General features: G+C 46.0%; 1 protein-coding gene across 1 annotated transcript in view; it reads left to right on the top strand.

The window, feature by feature from the left end:
* GABBR2 (gamma-aminobutyric acid type B receptor subunit 2) overlaps positions 1-22,575 on the top strand; it is a 439,230-nt gene that overhangs the window by 367,295 nt on the left and 49,360 nt on the right. The window contains exon 13 of the mRNA XM_049896560.1: positions 6,618-6,740. Within this exon, the coding sequence (XP_049752517.1) occupies positions 6,618-6,740 (123 nt within the window). The remainder of the gene's footprint in view (positions 1-6,617; positions 6,741-22,575) is intronic.

The raw sequence follows: 22,575 nt of genomic DNA, 5'->3' as shown, positions 1-22,575 counted from the left end.
CCTGGTCTTGCGCCATCTTTTTGATCTTTGATAAGTTTGAGCCCATTGTCGGGGCTATTGTGTCAGTCTATATTTTGAGTACCTTCCAGCCTGAGGGGCTCATCTTCCAGCACTATATCAAACAATGTTCTATTGTGATCCGTAAGGTTTTCATTGTCTAATTTTCAGAAGTAGATTGCCAGGCCTTTCTTTCAAGTTTTAGTCTTTAGCCTCGCTCTTGATTTGAGGTCAAGGAGGAAGTACCCCCCATCCTCTCACCTGGGGAGCGTTCTCATAGCATCGTGAGGCTTCTTTCCAAAAATCCCCCTCCACCATAAGCCCCGCTCCAGACACAAACACTTTCTACCCCAACCCCTCACCCCCATGTGGGTGTACCCTATTTATAGACACCTCCTTTGCAAATCCTGCATTGTAGCCTCACAGCCCACTTTGCAATGTGCAGCTGTCATTCCGGTACTTCACCCAAATCTTGGTTTTGCTGAGCCCCTACGCCTATGGCAGACAGCAGGTGAGCCAGAGGCAGTGGGTCCAGCAGGCAAAGCTGGCCACCCGATCTTTCTCAGCCCTGGCTGCACATTGCAGTCACATGGGAGCACCTGATAAGTACAAAATATAACCCGGCCCAAGCCAGTTGAAACCACATCTCTGGGGTTGGAGCTCAGTGTCAGTAGTTTACGGCTTGGCCAGGTGAACATCTCTGGTTTAGAGCAGGCCTACTCAGAGTGAGGCCTGGACCAGCAGCATCCTGGGAATGAGTTAGAAATGCTGATTCTCTGGTTCCACTACCCAAGTCCTACTGAATCGCAGTGCCTGGAGTGGAGCCCCGGAAGCTGTGTTTTAACAAGCCCTGCAGGTGAGGCGGGTGTAAACCAAAGTGTGAGAAGCACAGGTCTAAGTGACTTCTGGGGCCCCTCCTACTCCTGGACATTGCCACTTTTGACACTACCATCCTGGTTTTAAGAATCACAGTGTTGATGCCTTTGTGTCAATATGTGATTCATGCATATGGTTTTCTGCAATAAAGAACCAGCCTTTATGTTCCCTTACCATGCGAGTGCAGCGTGGGAACCCACACCTTGTCTGGCAACAATTGACAAAACACGTCAGGAAAAACTTCAGTTCCGTTGTCTGGAAGCTCAGCGTGAGGCGACAGTGTGACGTGGCTTCCAGCAACCTTGAGCTTAACTCACTTCCTCCTGATTTCTCCGGAGAGGATAGGGGGACTCACTCCACCCCTGAGAATCTGGGAAACTCAGAGAGCTCAGGCCCAGGCGTTTACAGAAGGGGCTTGTCAAAGGCTTTGAAGACAAGATTTGGTCACCAGCTTTGTTAGTTGTGAAAATGATTAAGGCCAAGTGAACACACCATTCTGGTGTGAGAAACTCTTTGGGGCTGCTCTTGGCTTTCTAGTTACTCCAGGAGCAGTTTTGTGGTACTGCAGCCAAGTATCATTTATCAGCCAAATTAGAGGAGGCATAGAAGCAAAATTCATACCTTACATGAATCAAAAACTCAAGTCAGAATAAATCAGACACAAAGCATAAATCTTACATGATCCCACTTACGTGAAATATCCAGAAGAGGCAAATGCATAGAGACCCGGTGGTTCCCAGGGCGGGGAGGGAGTTGGGGAGGGAGAGGTATTGCTTAAGGGGCGCTGAGTTTCTGTTAAGGGTGATGAAAAAATATGGGAAAAGTTCGTGGTGATGGCTACACACCGTGGTCAATGTAATTAACGTCACTTGTACACATAAAAAAGGTTGAGATGGCCAATGTTTCATTATATATATTTTTACCACAATAAGAAAAAAAAAAAGATTTAAATCAGGGAACAACTTTGTCTTCAAAGGGTTGTGGCAGTTGTTCAAACCTGGAGTCTTTTCCATAATTCCAGCTTTTTATATAGCCAATATTGTTTTTATTCTCATTTTGTTTTATTGGATTTTTTTAAAGAAGTTTCGACTTTTTTTGTGGCCCCCCTCCTTTTTTTTTTAACTGATACATTTATTCGATTTGCATAAAGCCATAAATGCACATACACTTTTTTCATAGTCTTTTTATCCTTTTCTTCTTTCTTTGGCTCCCATCTTCTCTCCACCCACAGTGGCGTGCCCTGCCCTCCCCCCACCCCCACCCCCCCACGCACATACAAACTTCACCCATCTCACCACAGCTTTTAAGACATTAAAGAAAAAGAAGACTTTTAAAAGAAGTCTTGACACATGGTAACTTAATGCTTCCAAATTTGGTATTTTTACAGCGTGTTACAGTTTTTTTTTTTCTGAAAACCAATCATAAAATTTTAAATTGAGAAGCCTTATTACAGTCTTTATTCTGCCTCTTACTAGTACTGAATTGAAATGTTGAGATGAAAGCAGTAACTCAGAGATGAGACCTTCTGTTCTGGGGGCAGATGTTTTTCAAGGACAAGGAAAGTTCGCTACAAATACGACTTGGTGCTGTTGCCAACAGGAGCCCTGGTTGCGCAGTGGTTAAAGCACTCGGCTGCTAACCGAAAGGTTGGCTGTTCGAACCCACCAGCCACTCCACAGGAGGAAGATGTGGCAGTCTGCTTCCATAAAGATTTACAGCCTTGGAAGCCCTATGGGGCAGTTCTGCTCTATTCTATAGGGTTACTGTGAGTTGGAATTGACTCAACAGCAGTGGTACTGTTGCCAACAATAACAAGCACAACAAAAGCAGCAGAGGCCATCCCCTCAGACCTTCATCTGGGCTCAGCTTAAGGAAAACGCAAAAAGAGGCTTTTAACAACTACACCAAAGCATCAGTCATTTAAGTGCTGGGAGAAAGGCAGGGTCATTGCTTTGCACAACTCCAGGGGGCACCATTCTACTGTATTCCTACTGAATGGTGTTCCCTGGAGCTGGGCAATGAGTTGGCCCTGGTAGAAGGCCAGCCTGAATCAGTTTAAATCTGAAAATATTAAGTATTTTGAAGAAGTAAAGGAATTCCCTTTTCTCTAAACCTGCTAGCAATCTTCTGTGTTAGCAGACTTCTGTAAAGGACCAGGTAGTAAATATTTTAGGCGTTGAGGGTCATACAGTCTCTGTCACAACGATTCAACTCTGCTGATATAGTGTAAAAGTGGTCGTTTATAAATAGGTAAATGAATAAGCATGACTGTGTTCCAAGAAAAATTTATTTACAAAAAGAGGCAGTAGGCCAAATCTGTAGTTGCCAGTCTCTGCTCTGAGCAGCAGTGGGGAATGACATTTGATAATAGCAATAGCTAACATCTGTTGAACATTTACTTTAGGCCAGGCTCTGGTAATCAGATGCAGTTTGTGGTTATTGCCCCCATTTTACAGATGAAGAAATTGACTCAGAGTGCTTAGGTAACGTACCCAGGATCACACTAGTAGTTAGTAGGATGCAAATTCAGGTCTTGTCCCAGAACCTGGTGTTTAATCATTACTGAGTACCTTCACTTCCATCTCTCACTCAGTTAGAATGCACCACTAGTAACCGCCTAGCCTCAGAGAGAGAACCAACTGTGATGGCATCAGTATGCACTGATGTAACTCAGAGAGATATTTAGACTGCTTTTGAGGAGAAACATGAAAAAGAAGGAAGAGAGGTCAGAGAAGCCTAGGTAAGAATAGGGAAATGGCCTTGCCTAATGCAAGGGGTCTCTGGTGCTCAGACTTTGTATGGTGAGGTCAGTGCTGTTGTTTTCTTTCGTTCCCTTAGTTTTCATTAAACCAAAAAAAAAAAAAAAACCCATTGCCGTTGAGTCAATTCCGACTCATAGCGATCCTATAGGACAGAGTAGAACTGCCCTATAGGGTTTCCAAGGAGCACGTGGTGGATCTGAGCTGCCAGCCTTTTGGTTAGCAGCCGTAGTTCTTAACTACTACGCCACCAGGGTTTCCTAGTTTTCATTATTTAAGATTATTTTAAATCATCTCTATTTGATGTTGTATTGTGTATGCGCATGGGTATATTTGTTTAATTAGTCACTGTTAGTTTCTCCCGCTAACGTGCATGCTCCTTCAGGACAAGACATTTATCTGTCTTGCTCACTGCTGTATCCCCAGTGCCTAGAACAGATCCTGACTCAGAGGAGCCACTCAATAGATATGTCTGCAAGTAATGAAGGAAATGTGATTTCTAACTACATAATCTAACTCCATTCGGTCACAAACACTGGTCAAGTGCCAAGTTTTGGGAATGGCATCGATACAAAAGTAGACATGACCTCTCCTCTTATTCTCCGAATCTTCATGCCATGGACCTATCTATGATTATTCTTATGTCTCGTAGAGTTGAGGTGCAGTATCATACTTTGCCCCTAGATGTCACTGTCCTACTCATAAACACAGAATCACTAATTGTCAAAATCCAAGTAATGATTATAATAATAAGTTATCATTTATTAAGACTCTTCTATATGCCAGGCATTGTACTAGGTGCTTTCCATACATCATGTCATTTTATTCTTATAACAACTCTGGAAGCTAAAAATCACTGTCTCCACGTTATAGATGAGGAAACTAAGGCATGGTAAAGTTAAGCAATTTGCCAAGGTCACATTTGGCGAAAGTCGGGATTAGAACAAGATCTTTCCTTGTTCTTTCCTTTGAACCATACTTAGAGAATAACAGACCAGCCTGGTACTGAGTGAGTGCTCAGGACATGATTTCTTAGGGCATGTCGTCCGTTCAACCAATGCTTATTGAACGTTTGTTTCTATCCCAGGCCTCATGCTGGGCACTAAGAACACAGCAATGAGCGGAAAACAAGCCACGTGGAGCTCACAATCCAGTGGGGAAGACAGACATTAATCAAGTTATCACATATAAATGTAAAGTTACAATTGTCGTAGGGCTCCAGAGGAGGTGGATGTGGCCTAAACTCCAATGAAATGTCCTCTGGCCTTGTAGGGGAGATGAAGGTGTGTGCCCTGAAGGTCTTGATGGCTGTCCAGTGGAGAGGGATAAGAACTTGCCCAGGTGGTACCTCATGGAAAGCAGAACCTGAGCTCTGGGCAGGAGGCAGTGACCTTGAACTTGCTCAATAGCGCCACTTTCTCCTGGCCCTTTCCTGAGAGCTTATTGCTTCATTCCCCACACATTCCCCAAGAAAGTCTGAGTACAAGGTGTCAGGGTACAGAGGAGAGGTAGAGTGGTCTCTGCCTCCATTCTCCAAACACGGTTACAGTGGATGCCCCTTTTGGGGCACACACAGGTTCCCAGAGAGTAGCAGCTTGAGCTCAGTCTTGAAATGAGAATAGTAGTGTGTCTGCAGAAAGGTAGAGGAAGGACTTCCCAGGGGGCAGGCACAGCATGGGGCAAATGCCTGGAGGCTAGAATAGCCCTGTGTGCAGCAGAAGCAGAGAGGCTCCCTCCAGCCTGCCCTGGGGGCAGTGCAGGTCCCAGGCCTAAACTCCTGGCATGGCTCCCTTTCACCCCAGTTTCTCAAGACTGGCAGGGAATTCCTGGTTCCCCAGAGGGCAAGGGTCAAGCTGAGCTTCTACAAACCATCAGCAGTTTATTGAATGTTTCTGGAAAATCTCCAAAGAGAGGCTTTGCCAGCACCCCACCCTAGGTAAAAACGTTTTGGTGGATTTGATCTTTTTGGCAGGAACTCAGCAACACATTCTTCTTGTTCTTTTCACTTTTGGCCACAAAGAGGCCTCTTGTGTTTCTAGTTCTCCTTTAAAAATGTCTTTAATCGTTAAAAGCTGGATTTGGTGATATTTCTTAGGCCTCTGCCTCAGTTTTGTTTATTTTTTTCCGGAATTGCTTCATCGTGTTAGTTTTATTGGGGGGAGGGGGGATATAAATGAGTGAAATACAGGCTAGCTTTGGTGCTGACAGTATCTGTCCCTATCAAACAGACAGAAGGCGGGTAGGAATCTCACAGCACAATAAAGATATCCCAGGCTACAAACAGGGACGGGAGTTACATTTCTCCTTTTTATATCTTTCATCTCAATCCCATCCGTCAAAGTTTTAAGTACCTACTACTACATGTCAGGCCCTGCTAGAAGCTGAGGGTACACAAAGAAATGAATCAGTCCTCTCTTCTGTCAGGGGCTCCCCAGGCTACTGAGAAAGGCAATTATGTAGCCAGCTTAATATAGTGTGTGGTCAATGCTGAAAATGGTAAAGGGTGTGGACTCTTTCACATGGGGTGGCTCTTAGTTGGAATCAACTCGACAGCAGCTAACAACAACAGGGGAGTAATTAGTTCTGTTGTGGGAAGTTAGGGCTTCGTGGAGGAGGTGGCAATCGATCTGGGTCTTTAAGGATTGTTAGGAGCTTACCAGACAGAAAGCATAGGATGTTTCAGACAAAAGAACCAGTACTCACAAAGGCATGGAGGATGAAAATCACAGCACGCTAGAGACTGGGGAGTGGTCAGGCTTCAACAAAGTGCATCTGTGAGTTTGGGGAGTGGTTAGGCCCAGCTCAGGAAAGGCCTTGACTGCCAAGTGAAGGAGTTTGACTGGAATTGCCCTGTGAGTGATGAGGAGTCACAGAGACTCTCAAGCTGGGGTGACCTGATGAGGTCACTGCTCTGACCCAGCCCTCGGCTGCTGTCTGGGAAGCTTTCTCTCACATCCAGCCGCTCTGCTATTGCCCTCTCTGCAGATCATCAAGGACCAGAAGCTACTTGTGATCGTGGGGGGCATGCTGCTGATCGACCTGTGCATCCTGATTTGCTGGCAGGCGGTGGACCCCCTGAGGAGGACGGTGGAGAGGTACAGCATGGAGGTGAGCCCCGGGGCCAGCAGGGGGCGCCTGCAGGGATGCGGCTCCCAGATGTGTGGGGACAGCCGGGAGCACGTCCCCCGGACAGCCCAAGGTACACTTCCGGGCAAGAGCTGCTCTCCCAGCGTCTTAGAAGCCCTCCCCTCACCTATATAAGAGAAATGCCATGGCGTTTTTATCTCTCCTTTAAGGTAAGTCGCCTAAGGAGTGGAGAATAAACATTCTGACAACCCCTTCTAGTTACTATATGATTTTCGAAGTGCTGAACAATGTATCTCTTTTTACACATTTGATAGCAGATATTCTGTTGTTAAAATAATCTTACATTAAAAAAAGTAAATACTGTTAAATATGTTTTTTAATATTTTGGAATTTGGCCTTGCCCTTAACTCCCAGCGGTCTTCCCAGGATGTCCAGATTAGGGAAGTTTGGTTCCCTTTGGAAGTGGTGGTTTTGTTGACCTGCTGTCAGTTCGTTTAAACATGCCTTTGTTGGATGGAGCTGGGCAAGGCTGGGTAAGGTGCTGTAAGTTAACGTATTCAATACAGTACACAAGATTCAGTTGAGAAAACTGGGGTATCCCCATTTCTGTCCTTGCATCATGAGGGCCATCTTTTTTGTGGAATTCAGCATGAATTCTTAAACCAGACTGGCAATGGTCATTCTGTGTTTTGGAGATGGAGATTTTCTCCAGCTGGATAGGAAATTTTTCTAGCATATGAGATGGCCTGCCTTATTTGTCTCGAAACAGACAAGTGGTTACTCAACCCAGCGAGAGGCTATGCAGTTGGAACGGTGGCATTTCCTGACAGCGTGGATTTAGGAGTGAGATTTAGGACAACGTGGCTCCATCTCCCACCTCAGTATCCACCCCCAAGAGGAACCACGACTCCAGACAGGCACAGCTGGAGCTGGCAGAGTGTGGAGCCAACACTGTCTGTGCCCATGGGCCAAGGGGAAGGACTCAACTGTTTAGGTGACATCTGGGCACCATTCATTTGGCAGTGGAGCAGACCTGTCCCTGCCCCAGGGAGACCCCCACACCACTGCAGCCAGCACTTAAAAATCCAGGCAGGATGTCAACACTAGGAGAGCTGTCATTGGCTAGCTGGGCCTCCAGGCTAGGGAGAGCCTGGATGATGATCATGACAATAGCATCATAACGTAGCAAAAATGAAAATGATGATAATAATAATGATAGTTAACATCGAGTGTTAACTAATTAACTCTCACAGCAATTCCATGGAGTAAGTGCTATTGTTAACCGCTTTTGCTGATAAGGAAACGGAAGCCCAGAGCTGTTATATAACTTACTCGAGGTTATCCAGCAGGTTAGTGGCAATGCCACTAACTCCCCTCTCACCCACCTGTCCTACCTTTCAGCACACGGATACCACTTTGCAGTTTTTTGCAGGCTATCATAGACCTGCAGTCACTGGCCACAGACCTGTGGCACGGATGGGGCAGGAAAATGTTTCCCCTTCTGCAGATGAGTACTAAAGATATAGTAAGCAGACCGAGGGCCAGGCTCTCAGGAAGGGGAGGGGAGATGAGGCAGGCCTAGAACCCTGAGCAGGTAGGGAGAGTCCATACCAGAGGGCTTGATGCTGAGCCCATGGGTGGGCTGGGGAGGCTGACGGCCTGCTGCCTCTACTCAAGGTTAAGGTGGGTGCTGAGTATGGACAAGGGATCCCCGAGGCTTGGGCCATGGTGGGCAGAGGTCTGCAGGGCTAGGAGTCAGAGTCAGTAGACTCCAGAAATGAATCCAGGAAGCCTGTCACCCTGGACACTTAACTCAGTGAACCTGTGCCGTCGGTGGTCTGCATAATTCAAGGTGTGCTATCACCCATCATCTTTCTTGCTTCTGTTCTATAAGTACTGCTGCTCTCAGTGACTCTGTGCATACAACTCTAGAACATTCCAGAGCTTTCAGGGCACTGGGTCTCAAACCAAGGAGCTGTGGGGTGCCATGTAAGTGCCTTCTGTGTAGACACGGAAACTAAGGTTGGGAGGAAAAGTCCTGACCAGGGCCACCCAGCTTGTCCAAGGCAGAGCCTAGATGAGACCCAGGCCCCTGGCTCCCAGCCCTGACTTGCTGTCTATGTGCTCCCCTCCCACTATCTGCTGAGGTTTCTCTCTGAACCTTTCTGGCCAGCTTCTCATCTCCTCGCATTTTAGGGTTGCCCTGTTACTCTGTTGCCATGGTAACAGAACCCTTTGATTTGTCGACCCACAGTCCTTTGTGTTTATTGTCATTTTTCCACCAAATGGCACCAAGCTGTCAGTTACTTTCTCTCAGACCCTACTCTGTCAGACACAGAACAATGTGCTCAGGGACACAGTACATAGAATTCTCCTTCCAGGGGTGTTTTTTCCAGGACCCCTACCCAGCACCTGTAGAGGGAGAACTATAGCAAGCAAAGAAGTCTAAGCTTGGGGGGAGGCATTGAAAGACTTCCATGGTCTGTCCGCTCCCCGCCTCACCCACCCTGGATGCCCAAGGCTGCTCTGGACACTGAATGCCTCAGTTCCAATCATAGGCCTCACTCCATGCTACACGTCCGAGCCCTTGCCCACACTGTTCTCGTTCTTGTTCCTTCCCACTACTCTGCCAAGTAAACAACTTGAACATCAGTTCCAGCCTTGTGCAGTCCAGTTTGAATAACTGACAGTGTGCCATCACCCATCTCACCTTTCTTTCTGTTCTGCAGTAAGTACTGCTGCTCTCAGTGGCTGTGTGCATAGAAATCCTAGGACATTCCAGAGCTTCCATAGCAATGGTTCTCCAACAGAGCTCCTGTGTTACCTTCTATGGGAATATGGCCCTGAGCTCACTGACTCTGCCAGAGTTCAGCACCTGCTCTTTTGTGCCCCCTTCCCAGCATCTTGAAACCAATAAAAACCAAGCCTATTGCCGTCAAGTTGATCCTGACTCACAGCAACCCTTATAGGACAGAGCCAAACTACCCACAGGGTTTCCAGGCTGTAAATCTTTCTGTTTTTCCCCCAACATTTTATCATAAACATTTTCAAACATACAACAAAGTTAAAAGAATTTTGCAGTGAATGCCAATAAGCATCACCTAAATTCTACCATTAACATGTTGTTACACTTCTTCATTGCAAGTACCTTTTTTTGACAACATAAGCGGTGACTATACACGTGGACCGCGCCAGATGGAATACACAGGAATCAAATCGATTACATCTGTGGAAAGAGACGATGGAAAAGCTCAATATCATCAGTCAGAACAAGGCCAGGGGCCAGCTGCAGAACAGACCCATCAATTGCTCATATGCGAGTTCAAATAGAAGCTGAAGAAAATTAGAACAAGTCCATGTGAGCCAAAGTATGACCTTGAGTATATCCCACCTAAATTTAGAGACTGTCTCAAGAATAGCTTTAATGTGTTGAACACTAGTGACTGAAGACCAGATGAGTTGTGGAATGACATCAAGGACATCATACATGAAGAAAGCAAGAGGTCATTGAAAATACAGGAAAGAAAGAAAAGACCAAAATGGATGTCAAAAGAGACTATGAAATTTACTCATGAACATTGAGTAGCTAAAGAAAATGAAAGAAATGATGAAGTAAAATAGCTGAGCAGAAGATTTCAAAGGGCTGCTCAAGAAGACAAAGTAAAATAATGACATGTGCAAAGACCTGGAGTTAGAAAACCAAAAGGAAGAACATGTCCAGCATTTCTCAAGCTGAAAGAACTGAAAAAAAAATTCAAGCCTCAGGTTGCAGTGTTGAAGAATTCTACAGAGAAAATATTAAACAACACAGGAAGCATCAAAAGAAGATGGAAGAGTCATTATACCAAAAAAAATTTGTCTACGTTCAGCCATGTCAGGAGGTAGCATATGATTAGGAACCAATGGTACTGAAGGAAGAGGTCCAAGCTGCACTGAAGACATTGGCAAAAAACAAGCATCCAGGAACTGACAGAATACCAAGTGAGATGTTTCAACAAATGGATACAATGCTCAAAGAATTCACTTGTTTATGCCAAGAAATTTGGAAGGCAGCTACCTGGCCAAATGACTGGAAAAGATCCATATTTATGCCTATTCCCCAAAGAAAGGTAATCCAAACAAATGTGGAAATTATCAAGCAATATCATTAATATCACACAAAAGTAAAATTTTGCTGAAGGCCCTTCAAAAGCACCTGCAACAGTACATCAACAGGGAACTGCCAGAAATTTACACCAGATTCAGAAGAGGACTTGGAACAAGGGATATCATTGCTGATGTCAGAGGGGTCCTGGCTGAAAGTGGAGAATACCAGAAAGATGTTTACCTGTGTTTTATTGACTGTGCAAAGGCATTGAACTGTGTGGATCATAATAAATTATGGATAACATTGCAAAGAATTGGAATTCCAGAACACTTAATTTTGCTCATGAGGAACCTAAACGTAGATCAAGAGATAGTTGTTTGAACAGAACAAGGGGATACTGAGTGGTTTAAAGTCAGGAAAGGTATGCATCAGGGTTGTATCCTTTCATCATAGTTATTCAATCTATGCTGAGAAAATAATCCAAGAAACTGGACTATATGAAGAAGAATGAGGCATCAGGATTGAAGGAAGACTCCTTAACAACCTGCATTATGCAGATGACACAACCTTGCCTGCTGAAAGTAAGGATGACTTGAAGCACTTACTGGTGAAGATCAAAGACCACAGCCTTCAATAAGGATTGTGCCTCAACATAAAGAGGACAAAAATCCTCACAACTGGACCAACAAGCAACATCATGATAAATGGAGAAAAGATTGACGTTGTCAAGGATTTCATTGGATCCACAATCAACGCCCATGGAAGCAGTAGTCAAGAAATCAAACAACACATTGCATTGGGCAAATCTGTGGCAAAAGACCTCTTTAAAGTGTTAAAAAAAAAAAAAAAAGATGTCACCTTGAAGACTAAGGTGGGCCGGACCCAGGCCCTAGTGTTTTCAATCCTTCATATGCCTGTGAAAGCTGGACAATGAATAAGGAAGACTTAAGAAGAATTGACGCCTTTGATTTGTGTTGTTGGCAAAGAACACTGAATATACCATGGACTGCCAAAAGAACAAACAAACCTGTCTTGGAAGAAGTATAGCCAGAATGCTCCTTAGAAGCAAGGATGGCAAGACTACGTCGCACATACTTTGAGCATGTTATCAGCAGGAATCAGTCCCTGGAGAAGAATATCATGTTTGATGTCATGGATAAATTGTGTCCCCCCAAAATATGTGTCAATTTGGTTAGGCCATGATTCCCAGTATTGTGTGGTTGTCCTCCATTTTGTGATTTTCCTATGTGTTGTAAATCATAATCCTTGCCTCAGGTTAAAGAGGATTAGGGTGGGATATAACACCCTTGCTGAGGTCACATCTTCGATCTAATGTAAAGAGAGTTTCCCTGCGGTGTGGCCTGCACCACATTTGATCTTACAAGAGATAAAAGGAAGAAGAAGCAAGCAGAGAGTTGGGACCCCATACCACCAAGAAAGCAGTTTTGGGAGCAGAGCACGTCCTTTGGACCTGGGGTTCCGGCACGAAGAAACCCCCAGTCTAGGGGAAGGTTCATGACAAGGACCTTCCTCCAGAACTGACAGAAAGAGAAAGTCTTCCCCTGGAACCGAAACCCTGATTTTGGACTTCTAGCCTACTAGACTGTAAGGAAATAAATTTCTCTTTGTTAAAGTCACCCACTTGTGGTATTTCTGTTATAGCAGCACTAGATGACTAAGACACTTTGTAAGGTAAAGGATCAGCAAAAAAGAGGAAGACCCCCAACAAGATGGATTGACACAGTGGCTACAACAATGGGCTCAAGCATTACAATGGTTGTAAGGATGGTGTAGGACTGGGCAGTGTTTCGTTCTGTTGTGCATAGGGTCCTTGTGAATCAGAACCGACTCAACGGCACCTAAACAACAACATACATTATCATGTAATTCTCTCCTTTAAACTCTTTATATTTGCTTTTAATTAAAAGTTTTAAATTGTTTTCCACCAGCTCTCAAGTCATAGGAGCCCTGGTGGTTCGGTGGTTAAGAGCTCAGCTGCTAACCAAAAGGTTAGCTGGTTAAATCTACCAGCCGCTCTTTGGAAACCCTATGGGGCAGTTCAGCTCCTCTATCAGGATCTTTCTAGGCTGTCTTTGTCTCTGCCATGCATCCCTGCCCCATCCCTGCCACACCCCGAGTTTCTTCAGGGCAGGGCCCACCCTCACCCACACCCACAAACATCTCCTCCTGGGGACACAGGCAGAGCACAGCAGCATGGTCCCTGCTCTTGGGGAACCTCCAGGCTAGTGGGGGAGCAGTCAACACACCAACAAATAAATCAGTGCCGTTGCTTTAGGATACATAGATTCTGGTAGCCGTTAGGAGGAAGTAAAGGGGCTGAAGGGCTCAAGAATAACAAGGAGGACCCTGGAAGAGATTCTCCCAGTGAGAATGCGTACAACTGTCTGGGGAATGAAAATCTGATTCTGAATCTTACTGGAGGCATCCCAACTCACTTACTCATTTTTATTTGATAAATATTTATGTAGCACTTGTCATGTGCCAGGTACTGTTGTAAATGCTTTACAAGGATTAACTCATTTATTTTAATCTTCACGACGACCCCATGAGGGAAGAGCTATAATTTTCTCCGTTTATAGATGAGGAGACCGAGGCAGAGAGAGGTTCAGTGACTTGCCCACTAAGTCACACAGCCAGTAAGTGACAGAGCCTGGATTCTAACACAGGTGGTCTGTATTAACCACACTGCCATCCTGCCTGCATACATGGATGGGATCAGTCCCCAGGAAGGGGGAGGGAGGTCCTGAATTGTTGTTTCACCCCCTGCGCCCCCATTCAGGGGCTGTACACACACTCCTCAGAGCAGGCCGTGGCCCTGGAGCCTGAACACGTGACCTCCATGCAGTGGCTGAGCCTCAACTCTGGCTCATCACCCTCCACCTTCCCATGTGTGCCTGACTGTTTGCAGCCTCACTCTCATTTATTCAACAACATTTAACAAGTGTGCTATGTGCAGTGCACCTACTACACAGCAGGCCCTGTGCTGGGCTCCAGAGAGGCCACAGTGAATGAGATGTGGCCCTGCCTTCAGAGACCCCTCCACGCATAGGGGAGACAGATAAGTCAGTGGGTAACGCCTGCTCCACGGAGAGTGTGCTGGGCAGGGACAGGGTGCTGTGAGAGCTCGAGGCCTTGTGGTGTCAGGCCAGGCTTCTCAGCTGAGAGCCGAGTGGGTGTGAGGAAGCAGAGAGGTGGAGCGGATGCTCCAGGCAGAGGCAGCTGCATTTGGAGAGAAAGCAGCTCATAGATTAACTGAGTGCTGGGAGGATGGGGGCAATGGGAACGCTACACAGAGCGTGTGGGTCGGTACGTTAGCACATGCACTTTGGAAAACAATTTGATGTCAGTAAAGTTGGAGGTGCACACGCCCCACAGCCCAGCAATCCCACTAGGGCACTTCCCTAGAGACACTCTCACTCGTGAGCCCAAGAAAGCATGAGCAAAAGTGTTCATAGCAGCATTGTCCATAGTAGCCAGAAACTGGGCCCATCCCAAATGTCCCCCAGCAGTAAATGGATATATGGATTATGGTAATTTTCAAACAAAGGAGTGCTATACAGCTGTAAAGGTGAATAACTCGCAACTAAACACATCTTTTTATATATATATATACACATCGGCTTGAATAAATCTCAAAAACACAACATTGAGCAAAAAACGCAAGTTACAAATGAATACCGAAAATATTTTTTCATTTATTCAAAGTTTGAAAACTGGAGACGCTAAGCAAATTACTGTTTAAAGATACATACATAGGAAGTAAAAGTATTAAAAAAAAAAAGCAATTGTGAACACAGAATTCAGGATGATGGTGAACTCTTGTTGGGTGAGGTGGGAAGATGATATTGGGAAGGGCCTGTAAGGCTCTGACCGGGTTTTCTCCCAACTCTACATATACATTATATCTACTCTTTGGAAAGTACTATCTATATATTTTTTTTTCTTCTTAAAAAGTTTAAAATGCTATGAAATAGTTCTGCTGGCTAGAACAAAGGGTACCTTTGGGGAAGTGGCACAAGAGATGGATGATGACGCAGGCAGAGCTTGGATCCCTGGGGGCCTCATGTGCTCAGCAGAGGAACTTAAACTTCAAAAGTAAAGATAGCTGATCAGGGTAGTGACTTAATCAGATTTGCCCAGCTGCAGGGTAAGAACAAGGAGCCCTGATGGTGCAACAATTAAGTACTCAGCAGCTAACTGAAAGGTTGTCACTTCGAACCTAGCCAGTGACTTGGCAGGAGAAAGGTCTGGCGATCTGCTCCCGTAAAGACCACAGCCTAGAGAACCCTATAGGGCAGTTCTACTCTGTCACAGGGAGTCCCTATGAGGTGGAATCTACTCAGTGACACCTAACAGGATGAGAGCAGTTGAAGAGGCAAAGCTGTAGGCCCAGAGACTGGCTAGGTGATTTGGCAGTAATCCAGGCAAGAGCCAGCAATGACCCAAACCCAGGCAGTGGGAGTGGACAGAAGTGGACGGATTCGAGAGACTGAAGGACTTGGTGATGGATTGACTGTAGGGTGAGGGAGGAGGCAGCAAGGTGATGCCTAGATTTCTGGCTGGGTGATGGAGCGCAGTGCCCTTCTCTGAGGCACCTTCACTGAGGCAGGGCTGCTGGATGAGGAGCAGGCTTGAGAGGGCTCGTAGAGGCGTTCGTTACTGACCATAAATTTGAGGTCCCTGAGGGCCTTCTTGGCAGAGGGGCTGGGAGTGGTTTCACAGAAGGGAAGTTTGTCCTGGAGGTGGAGATGGGGGGGGAGGGGCGGTTAATGGGTTTAGGATGGGAGTCAGGGTATGGGTGTGGTCACAGAGCAGGGGGTACAGTGGGGAATGAAGATCTCCTGGCTGGAGTCCTGGCAGCCACTGAGGAATGAGGGCACTGGAGGAGCAGGAGCCCAGGAGAAGTGAAATGGTCAGATAGGTAGGAGGGGAGCCAGGAGAAAGAGCTGCCCACAGGTGGAGGGAAGGGAGAGAGAGTTGCCCACAGGTGGCGGGACAGGACAGGCTGGTGTCCCCTGGCTTGGCCCATGCTCAGCAGCTCCTCTGCTTTACAGACTCTGATGGAAGATTGGCCATTTCCTCTGAATTCTGCATTTCAGATACAGCAGGTGTGGGTAAATTTGCCGCATATGTTAAGTAGTCTTTTAAACTATGATTTGTATTCTTGGAAAGAGGGGGAAAAACTCGTTTTGAGCATCTACTCTGCTAATGGCTATGGTGAGTAGGTGTTGGACATACGGGGCTGGAGTTCAGGGAGAGGTGTAGGCTGAGGTGGAAACTTGAAGCTGTCAACACACAGATGACATTTAAAGCCCTGCATGAGCTCACCAGAGGGAAGCCTTGCAGAAAGAGAATGGGACCAACCACTGAGCTCTGAATCTCTTGAGTGGAGGGAGTGTTTGGAGGTTGGGGAGGAAGGAGGAGGCAGCAAAGGAGACCTAGGAGAAGCCACAGAGACAGGGGAAAAAAAGAGAGGAGTTTGTTGTTGTTAGTTACTGTCAAATCAGCTCTGACTCGTGGTGACCCCACACATAACAGAACAAAATGTTGCCTGGTCCATCTCTACCGTTGTTGGTATGCTTAAGTCCACTGTTTCAGCCACTGTGTATTTTGAGTGCCTTCCAACCTAGGGGACTCATCTTTCAGCACTATATCAAACAATATTTTGTTTTCATTAACTAATTTCTGGAAGTAGATTGCTAGGCCTTTCTTCCTAGTCTGTCTTAGTCTGGAAGCTCCACTGAAACCTCTCCACCATGGGTGACCCTGCTGATATTTGCAATACCAGTTGTATAGCTTTCAGTGTCATGGCAACACACAGGCCACCACAGTACAGCAAACTGGCATATGGGTGGCGGCAGATGAGTTTGGTGTCCTGAAAACCAAATGGAGAGGTGTTGCAAGGAGGAAGCTTTGATGACCTGTGTCAAGTGCTGCTTTTAGATCAAGTAAGATGAAGACTAAGAATTAGCAGGCTGTTTTTTTTTATGTGTGTGTAAAAGGAGCCCTGGTGGCGCAGTGGCTAAGCACTTGGCTGCTAACCGAAATGTCGGCAGCTAGAACCCACCAGCCACTCCGTGGGAGAAAGCGATGGCAGTCTGCTTCTGTAAAGATTACAGCCTTGGAAGCCCAATGGGGCAGTTCTGCTCTGTCCTATACGGTCACTGTGAGTCAGAATTCGACTCAACAGCAATGAAGTTATATGTGTGTGTCTTAGTTATTTAGTGCTGCTGTAACAAAAGTCAACAAGTAGGGGGCTTTAACAAACAAATTTATTTTCCCACTGTTTAGGAGGCTAAAAGTCTGAATTCAGGGTACCAGCTCTAGGGGAAGGCTTTCTCTCTGTCTTCTCTGGAGGAAGGTCCTTGTTTCTTTGAGCTTCTGCTCCTGGGCGATCTTCGTAAGGCTTGGCATCTCTCTTCCCCGATCTCTGCTTACTTGCTTATTCTAATCTGCTCTTTTTGTATTTTGTAAGAGATTGACTCGAGACATACCCTACACTAATCCTGTCTCCTAACAAAGGAAAACCATTCCCAAATGAGATTATAACCACAGGCATAGAGGTTAGGATTTGCAATACATATTTTTGGGGAACACAATTCAATCCATAACAGTGTGTATAAGCACACTCATACGGGAGTTTTTTCTTTTAAGGAAAATAATTGGAAATCATTTCCCCAAAAAAGTAAACACAATGCATGCTGATGGAATGAAGACAGCCTGTGATGATCCTAGGTGGAAGGGTGTTTATTTTTTCCCAAGCCTTCTGTTATGGATTGAATTGTGTCCCCCAAAAATATATGTTGGTTGGACCACAACCCCGAGACCAGAAGAACTAGATGGTACCCAGCTACCAGTACCTGCCACTCTGACTGGGATCACAACAGAGGTTCCCAGACAGAATGGGAGAAAATTGTAGAATAAAAAATCAAATTCACAAATAAGATCAGACTTACTGGTCTGACTGAGACTGGAGGAACCCCCGGGACCATGGCCCTAAGACACCCTTCTGACCTGAAACTTAAGCCATTCCTGGAGATCACCTTCTAGCCAAACAATAGACAAGCCCATAAAGTAAACTGCAACACCCGAGAGAGAGAAATGTGCTCCTTAGAACAATCAATTATATGAAATCAAAAGGGCACTATTTGTCCAAAAGCAAAGATGAGAAGGCAGGAAGGGGTAGAAAATCAGGATGAAAGGAAACAGGGAAACCAGGGCGGAAATAAAAAGAGTGATAACACATTGTAGAGAATGGAGCCAAGGCCATGAAACACTCTATGTACAAACCATTGAAAGGGAATCTAGTTTGCTTTATAAACTTTCACCTAATGCACAATTAAAAAACAAAAAGAATTTGAAAAAAATGTTCATGTATAGATATACGTATGTGTGTGTTGGAGTCCTTTCCCCTATAGCTGTGATGTAATCCTGTTTGCACATACGGTTTTGTTATGTTAATGAAGCCGTATTGGTGTAGGGGGTGTCCTATACTAATCACTTCTGAATTATAAAAGGAGCAGATTAGACACAGAGACAAGCGAGCACAAACTTGAGGAAGACAGATGCCACATGAAAATGACCAAGAAACCAAGGAATGCGCCGGGGCTACAGATGCTGAGACAAGGATCTTCCCCCCCAGAACTGACAGAGAGAGAGCCTTCCCTTACAGCCCTTGCCCTGAATTCAGACTTCTAGCCTCCTAAACTGTGAGAAAAGCAATTTCTGTTCTTTAAAGCCACCCACTGGTGGTATTTTTGTTACAGCAGCACATAGAAGCTAAAACACCTTCCTTCTATACCAGACCACCATCTCTGCCTCACCTACCGTTCTGAGCCAGTTTTGAAGTGGAGTGAGCATGGCAGCCAGCACTAAAGACGTCTGGGCATTGACTGCACAGGGGAGCCACAGGGCAGCCCCCTGGCAGCATCCTGCATGCCCTGAAGCCTTCCACGTCTGCTTCCCAGGCAGGCTACAAACGAGAGATGGAGCCGTGTGCAGTTCAGTCACCCATAGGACCCTTGTGTGTGACATTCACTCACAGAAATGGCAGAAGGCTGGTCCCACCGGCTGCCAAGCAAGCTGCATCCAGAACTCCCTGCGCTCTGGCTGCCTGGCTTTGTGGCCATTAGAGCAGTAACCAAGTTAAGGGCCATTTGGGACAGAGGGCTATTACAAACTTGCCTCCACATTCCGTTGTTTTCTCATCCTTTTTGTGGAAGCAAAAGGAGTTTTGGAAGGCATGGACTACACTTGGCTCTGAAACTGGTGGCTTGTACCAGTTAGGTTTCTATGGTAACAGATATTGGAAGAGGCAAACACAAAGAGTTTTAGATAATTTTAACTCTTAGCTTCTACCTCCCTCTACAGTCACTGGGGAGGAGGGGGTGGGGGGGAGTCAATCCTAAAGCAGATACTTACCGGAAACATCTGGTGTCTTCATAAAGCTTGTCCAAACTCCGCCCCACACACTATTCATTTTGAAATGCAGAGATATCAGAATGGCTGGGGGTGGAATGCTAGGAATCAGGGTCTGCTCTGCTCTGTGGGCTGCTCATGAACGGCCTCGTGGCCCAAGACTTGTGATGCTAAGGGTCGAACTCCAAGTGACAAGTTATCACTGCTGAAGGTGCCAACCCTGGACCATTGGTCAGGTCATTGTCATCTACAGTCATCCATGGTGGGCCTGGATGGCCAGGTTGGGGCCCCACCAGATGTAAACTCCGGCCCAGGCAGGTCAGTAGGACCCGGTGAGGGCCTCTGATTGGTCCATTAGCTGACTGGCTAAGTCCTCCCCACAGAGGCCTGTACCATCTGGAGTTCTGGCCATGTCATTCTCCTGCTGAAAACACTCCTCATCAGCCACAGGATGAAGTCATACTCTTTAGCACAGTTGATGAGGCCCTTGATGACCTGGCTCCCATGGTCTCCCCATCCTCATCTCTCACAATCTTCTCACACCTGATGCTTACGTACCCTGAACTATTGGCGCTTCTCCAAAGAATCGCTATCTTAGTTATCTAGTGCTACTGTAACAGAAACACTACAAGTGGGTCACTTTAACAGCTAGACAGAAATTTATTTTATCACAGTTTAGGAGGCCAGAAGACCAAATTTAGGGCTCCAGCTCTAGGGGAAAGCTCTCTCTTTGTACACTGTGGGGGAAAATCTTTAACTCGGCTTCTCTCCCGTTCTTCTTGGTGTTCCTTGGAGATCTCCACATGGCATCTGTCTTTCCCTGTTTCTGCTCACTTGCTTGTGTGCCTAATCTTCTCCTTTTATATCTCAAAGGTGATTGGCTGAAGACACACCCTACACTGATACAGGGTAGCAAACCCTATTCCCAGATGAGATTACATCCCCAGGTATAAAACCAAACCAAACCAAACCTGTTGCCTGTTGAGTCCATTCAGACTCATAGCGACCCTACAGGACAGACTAAAACTGCCCCATAGGGTTTCCAAGGAGCAGCTGGTGGATTCAAACTGCTGACCTTTCAGTTAACAGCTGAGCTCTTAACCACTGCACCACCAGGGCTCCATGTATAGGGTTAGGATTTACCACATGTATTTTTAGAGGGCACAATTCAATCCACTCTCTCTCTCCCTCCATGCTTTGTGTATTCTGTCCTCTCCACCCCAATGTGCCATCTTCATATGAAAAATTCCTACTTGACTTTGAAGGGGCAGTTCAGAAACATCTTCTCCAGGAGCCTTTGGGACAGGAAGGCTGCCTTGATGCCTCTGCCCTGTGCTCCCGCCTCACCCTGTATGCCCATCTATCAGGCCACATCACCGGTGATTGTCTGGGCACCTGCCTCCCCCTAGTCTGTGACCTCCTTAGAGGCCAAGGCCATCTGTATGTCCCCAGCACCCACTGACAGGGCCTGGCTCAGAGTGAGAGCTTGGTAAATATTTATTGGATCAATTGTTCCCTCCACCTGGAACTCTCTCCCCATGCCTCCGTATGTCCACATCGAACCCATCTGTCTGGGCCCATTAAGCCGGCTTCTCAAAGAAGTGTCTCTGCCGAGTTGCAATTTAATTTCATATTACACCCTCACTTTTTATCAAGGGCCCACTTCTGAGGTTGAAGCTGCCAATTGGAAAATGATTCAGCATCTTCTATAAAGGACTGTTGTTCAGTATGTGACTTAGTGCCCCGAGATAAAGATCCACAGGATAGATTCACAGGATAGATTCCTCGTGGAATTTAGTGCCAGGAAATGGGCTGTGCTGTCTCTGTGAACTTGTATCCACTTCCTTCCTTCGATCAGGCAATCATAACGGAATAAGCCACTCTGTTTTCTTTTTAACCTTGGCTGCCAGAAAGTGGGAGCCAAATTCAACACTCAGCCACAATAACCGTCTTATCTCAGGCTCCTGGAGGATTATCTGGCCTTCTGATCATTTGTCTTTATTTTTAACTGTCTGGTTGTGTGTGTGCTTTTATTGTGTGCTGCCTCAGGCTCTCTGGGAGAGGAGACAAGGTGTAAGTTCCAGATTAAGTTATTAAAATGAGAACGCTAGGCGAGATTTAATTGGAATGATATGCCAGGGAGACATTTTAAGGGTGTCCACAGATATTTGCCTGCTGGCACAGGTCCTGGTTCAGCCCCAGCTGCAGTCAGCATTGTGGGCACAGATGTGTCGGGCCCAGTGTATGCACGGAAGGACTGTGCCAGCCACAGCGCATTTCTGGAACATCTCGGGTCAGAAGGCATCTTAGATATGTGAGAGATTGCAGTTTATTTCATTGTCCTTGTTGTCTTCCCTTCCTACCTTCAGGAGGCACTGGGGCTCTGGAGGCTTCTCAGGAAGACACAGAGCCACAGCCCCAGGGGACAGCTCTGAGGCTGGAATCCTCCTGTCTCTACTTGTCTCAGGCTCTCGAGGGGATGGGCTGTTTACTAGAAGTGCCCTAACACAGACAGCTAAAAAATTGCCCAAACTACTAACATCTTGTGACCACTATGTTTGTCTTGTTAAAGCCATTTTACTTCTTCTTGAGCAAAGAAAGCCTTTAAATTTTGGTTATTTTTTCCAGCCCACACAACCAAGCTGGCAGAAATGGGCAGTGGCCACCCACCCACCCATGAAGACCTTCCCTCTTGTTGGTGGAGATATTCCATCCAACATACAGCTTTGTAAATGGTTTGTCATTAGAGCACTCATTCAGCATTTATGAGATGCCTGTTGTGTGCCCTCCCCCCCCATTAGGCTCCCTTAAGGAATGCATAGTCCGATGGACAACATTAGACATGCCCTTAAGGGATCCAGCTCCCAGCTTGCTGCCGATAGATCTGTGGTCTGTTCTACTTGAGAAGCACACACAGGGATGGTTGGAAACAAAGGCATCCTCTTGATGACACACCTGACTCCAATTATTTCTTTTCCTTGTTGATTTGTAAGAGTTATTCATATATTCTAGATACTAGAACCTTATTAGATATGTGCTTTGCAAATATTTTCTCCCATTTCGTGGGTTGTCTATTCACTGCGATCCAACCGAATGTGGAAATTATCGAACAATATCATTAATATCACATGCAAGCAAAATTTTGCTGAAGGTCATTCAAAAGCGGCTGCAGCAGTAAATTGACAGGGAACTGCCAGAAATTCAGGCCAGATTCAGAAGAGGACATGGAACCAGGGATATCATTGCTGATGTCAGATGGATTCTGGCTGAAGAGAGAGAATACCAGAAGGATGTTTACCTGTTTTTTGTTGACTATGCAAAGGCATTCGA

Source organism: Elephas maximus, chromosome 9 (assembly GCF_024166365.1).
Source record: "Elephas maximus indicus isolate mEleMax1 chromosome 9, mEleMax1 primary haplotype, whole genome shotgun sequence".
Classification (NCBI taxonomy): domain Eukaryota; kingdom Metazoa; phylum Chordata; class Mammalia; order Proboscidea; family Elephantidae; genus Elephas; species Elephas maximus.
This window is presented reverse-complemented; position numbering and strand designations above follow the sequence as displayed.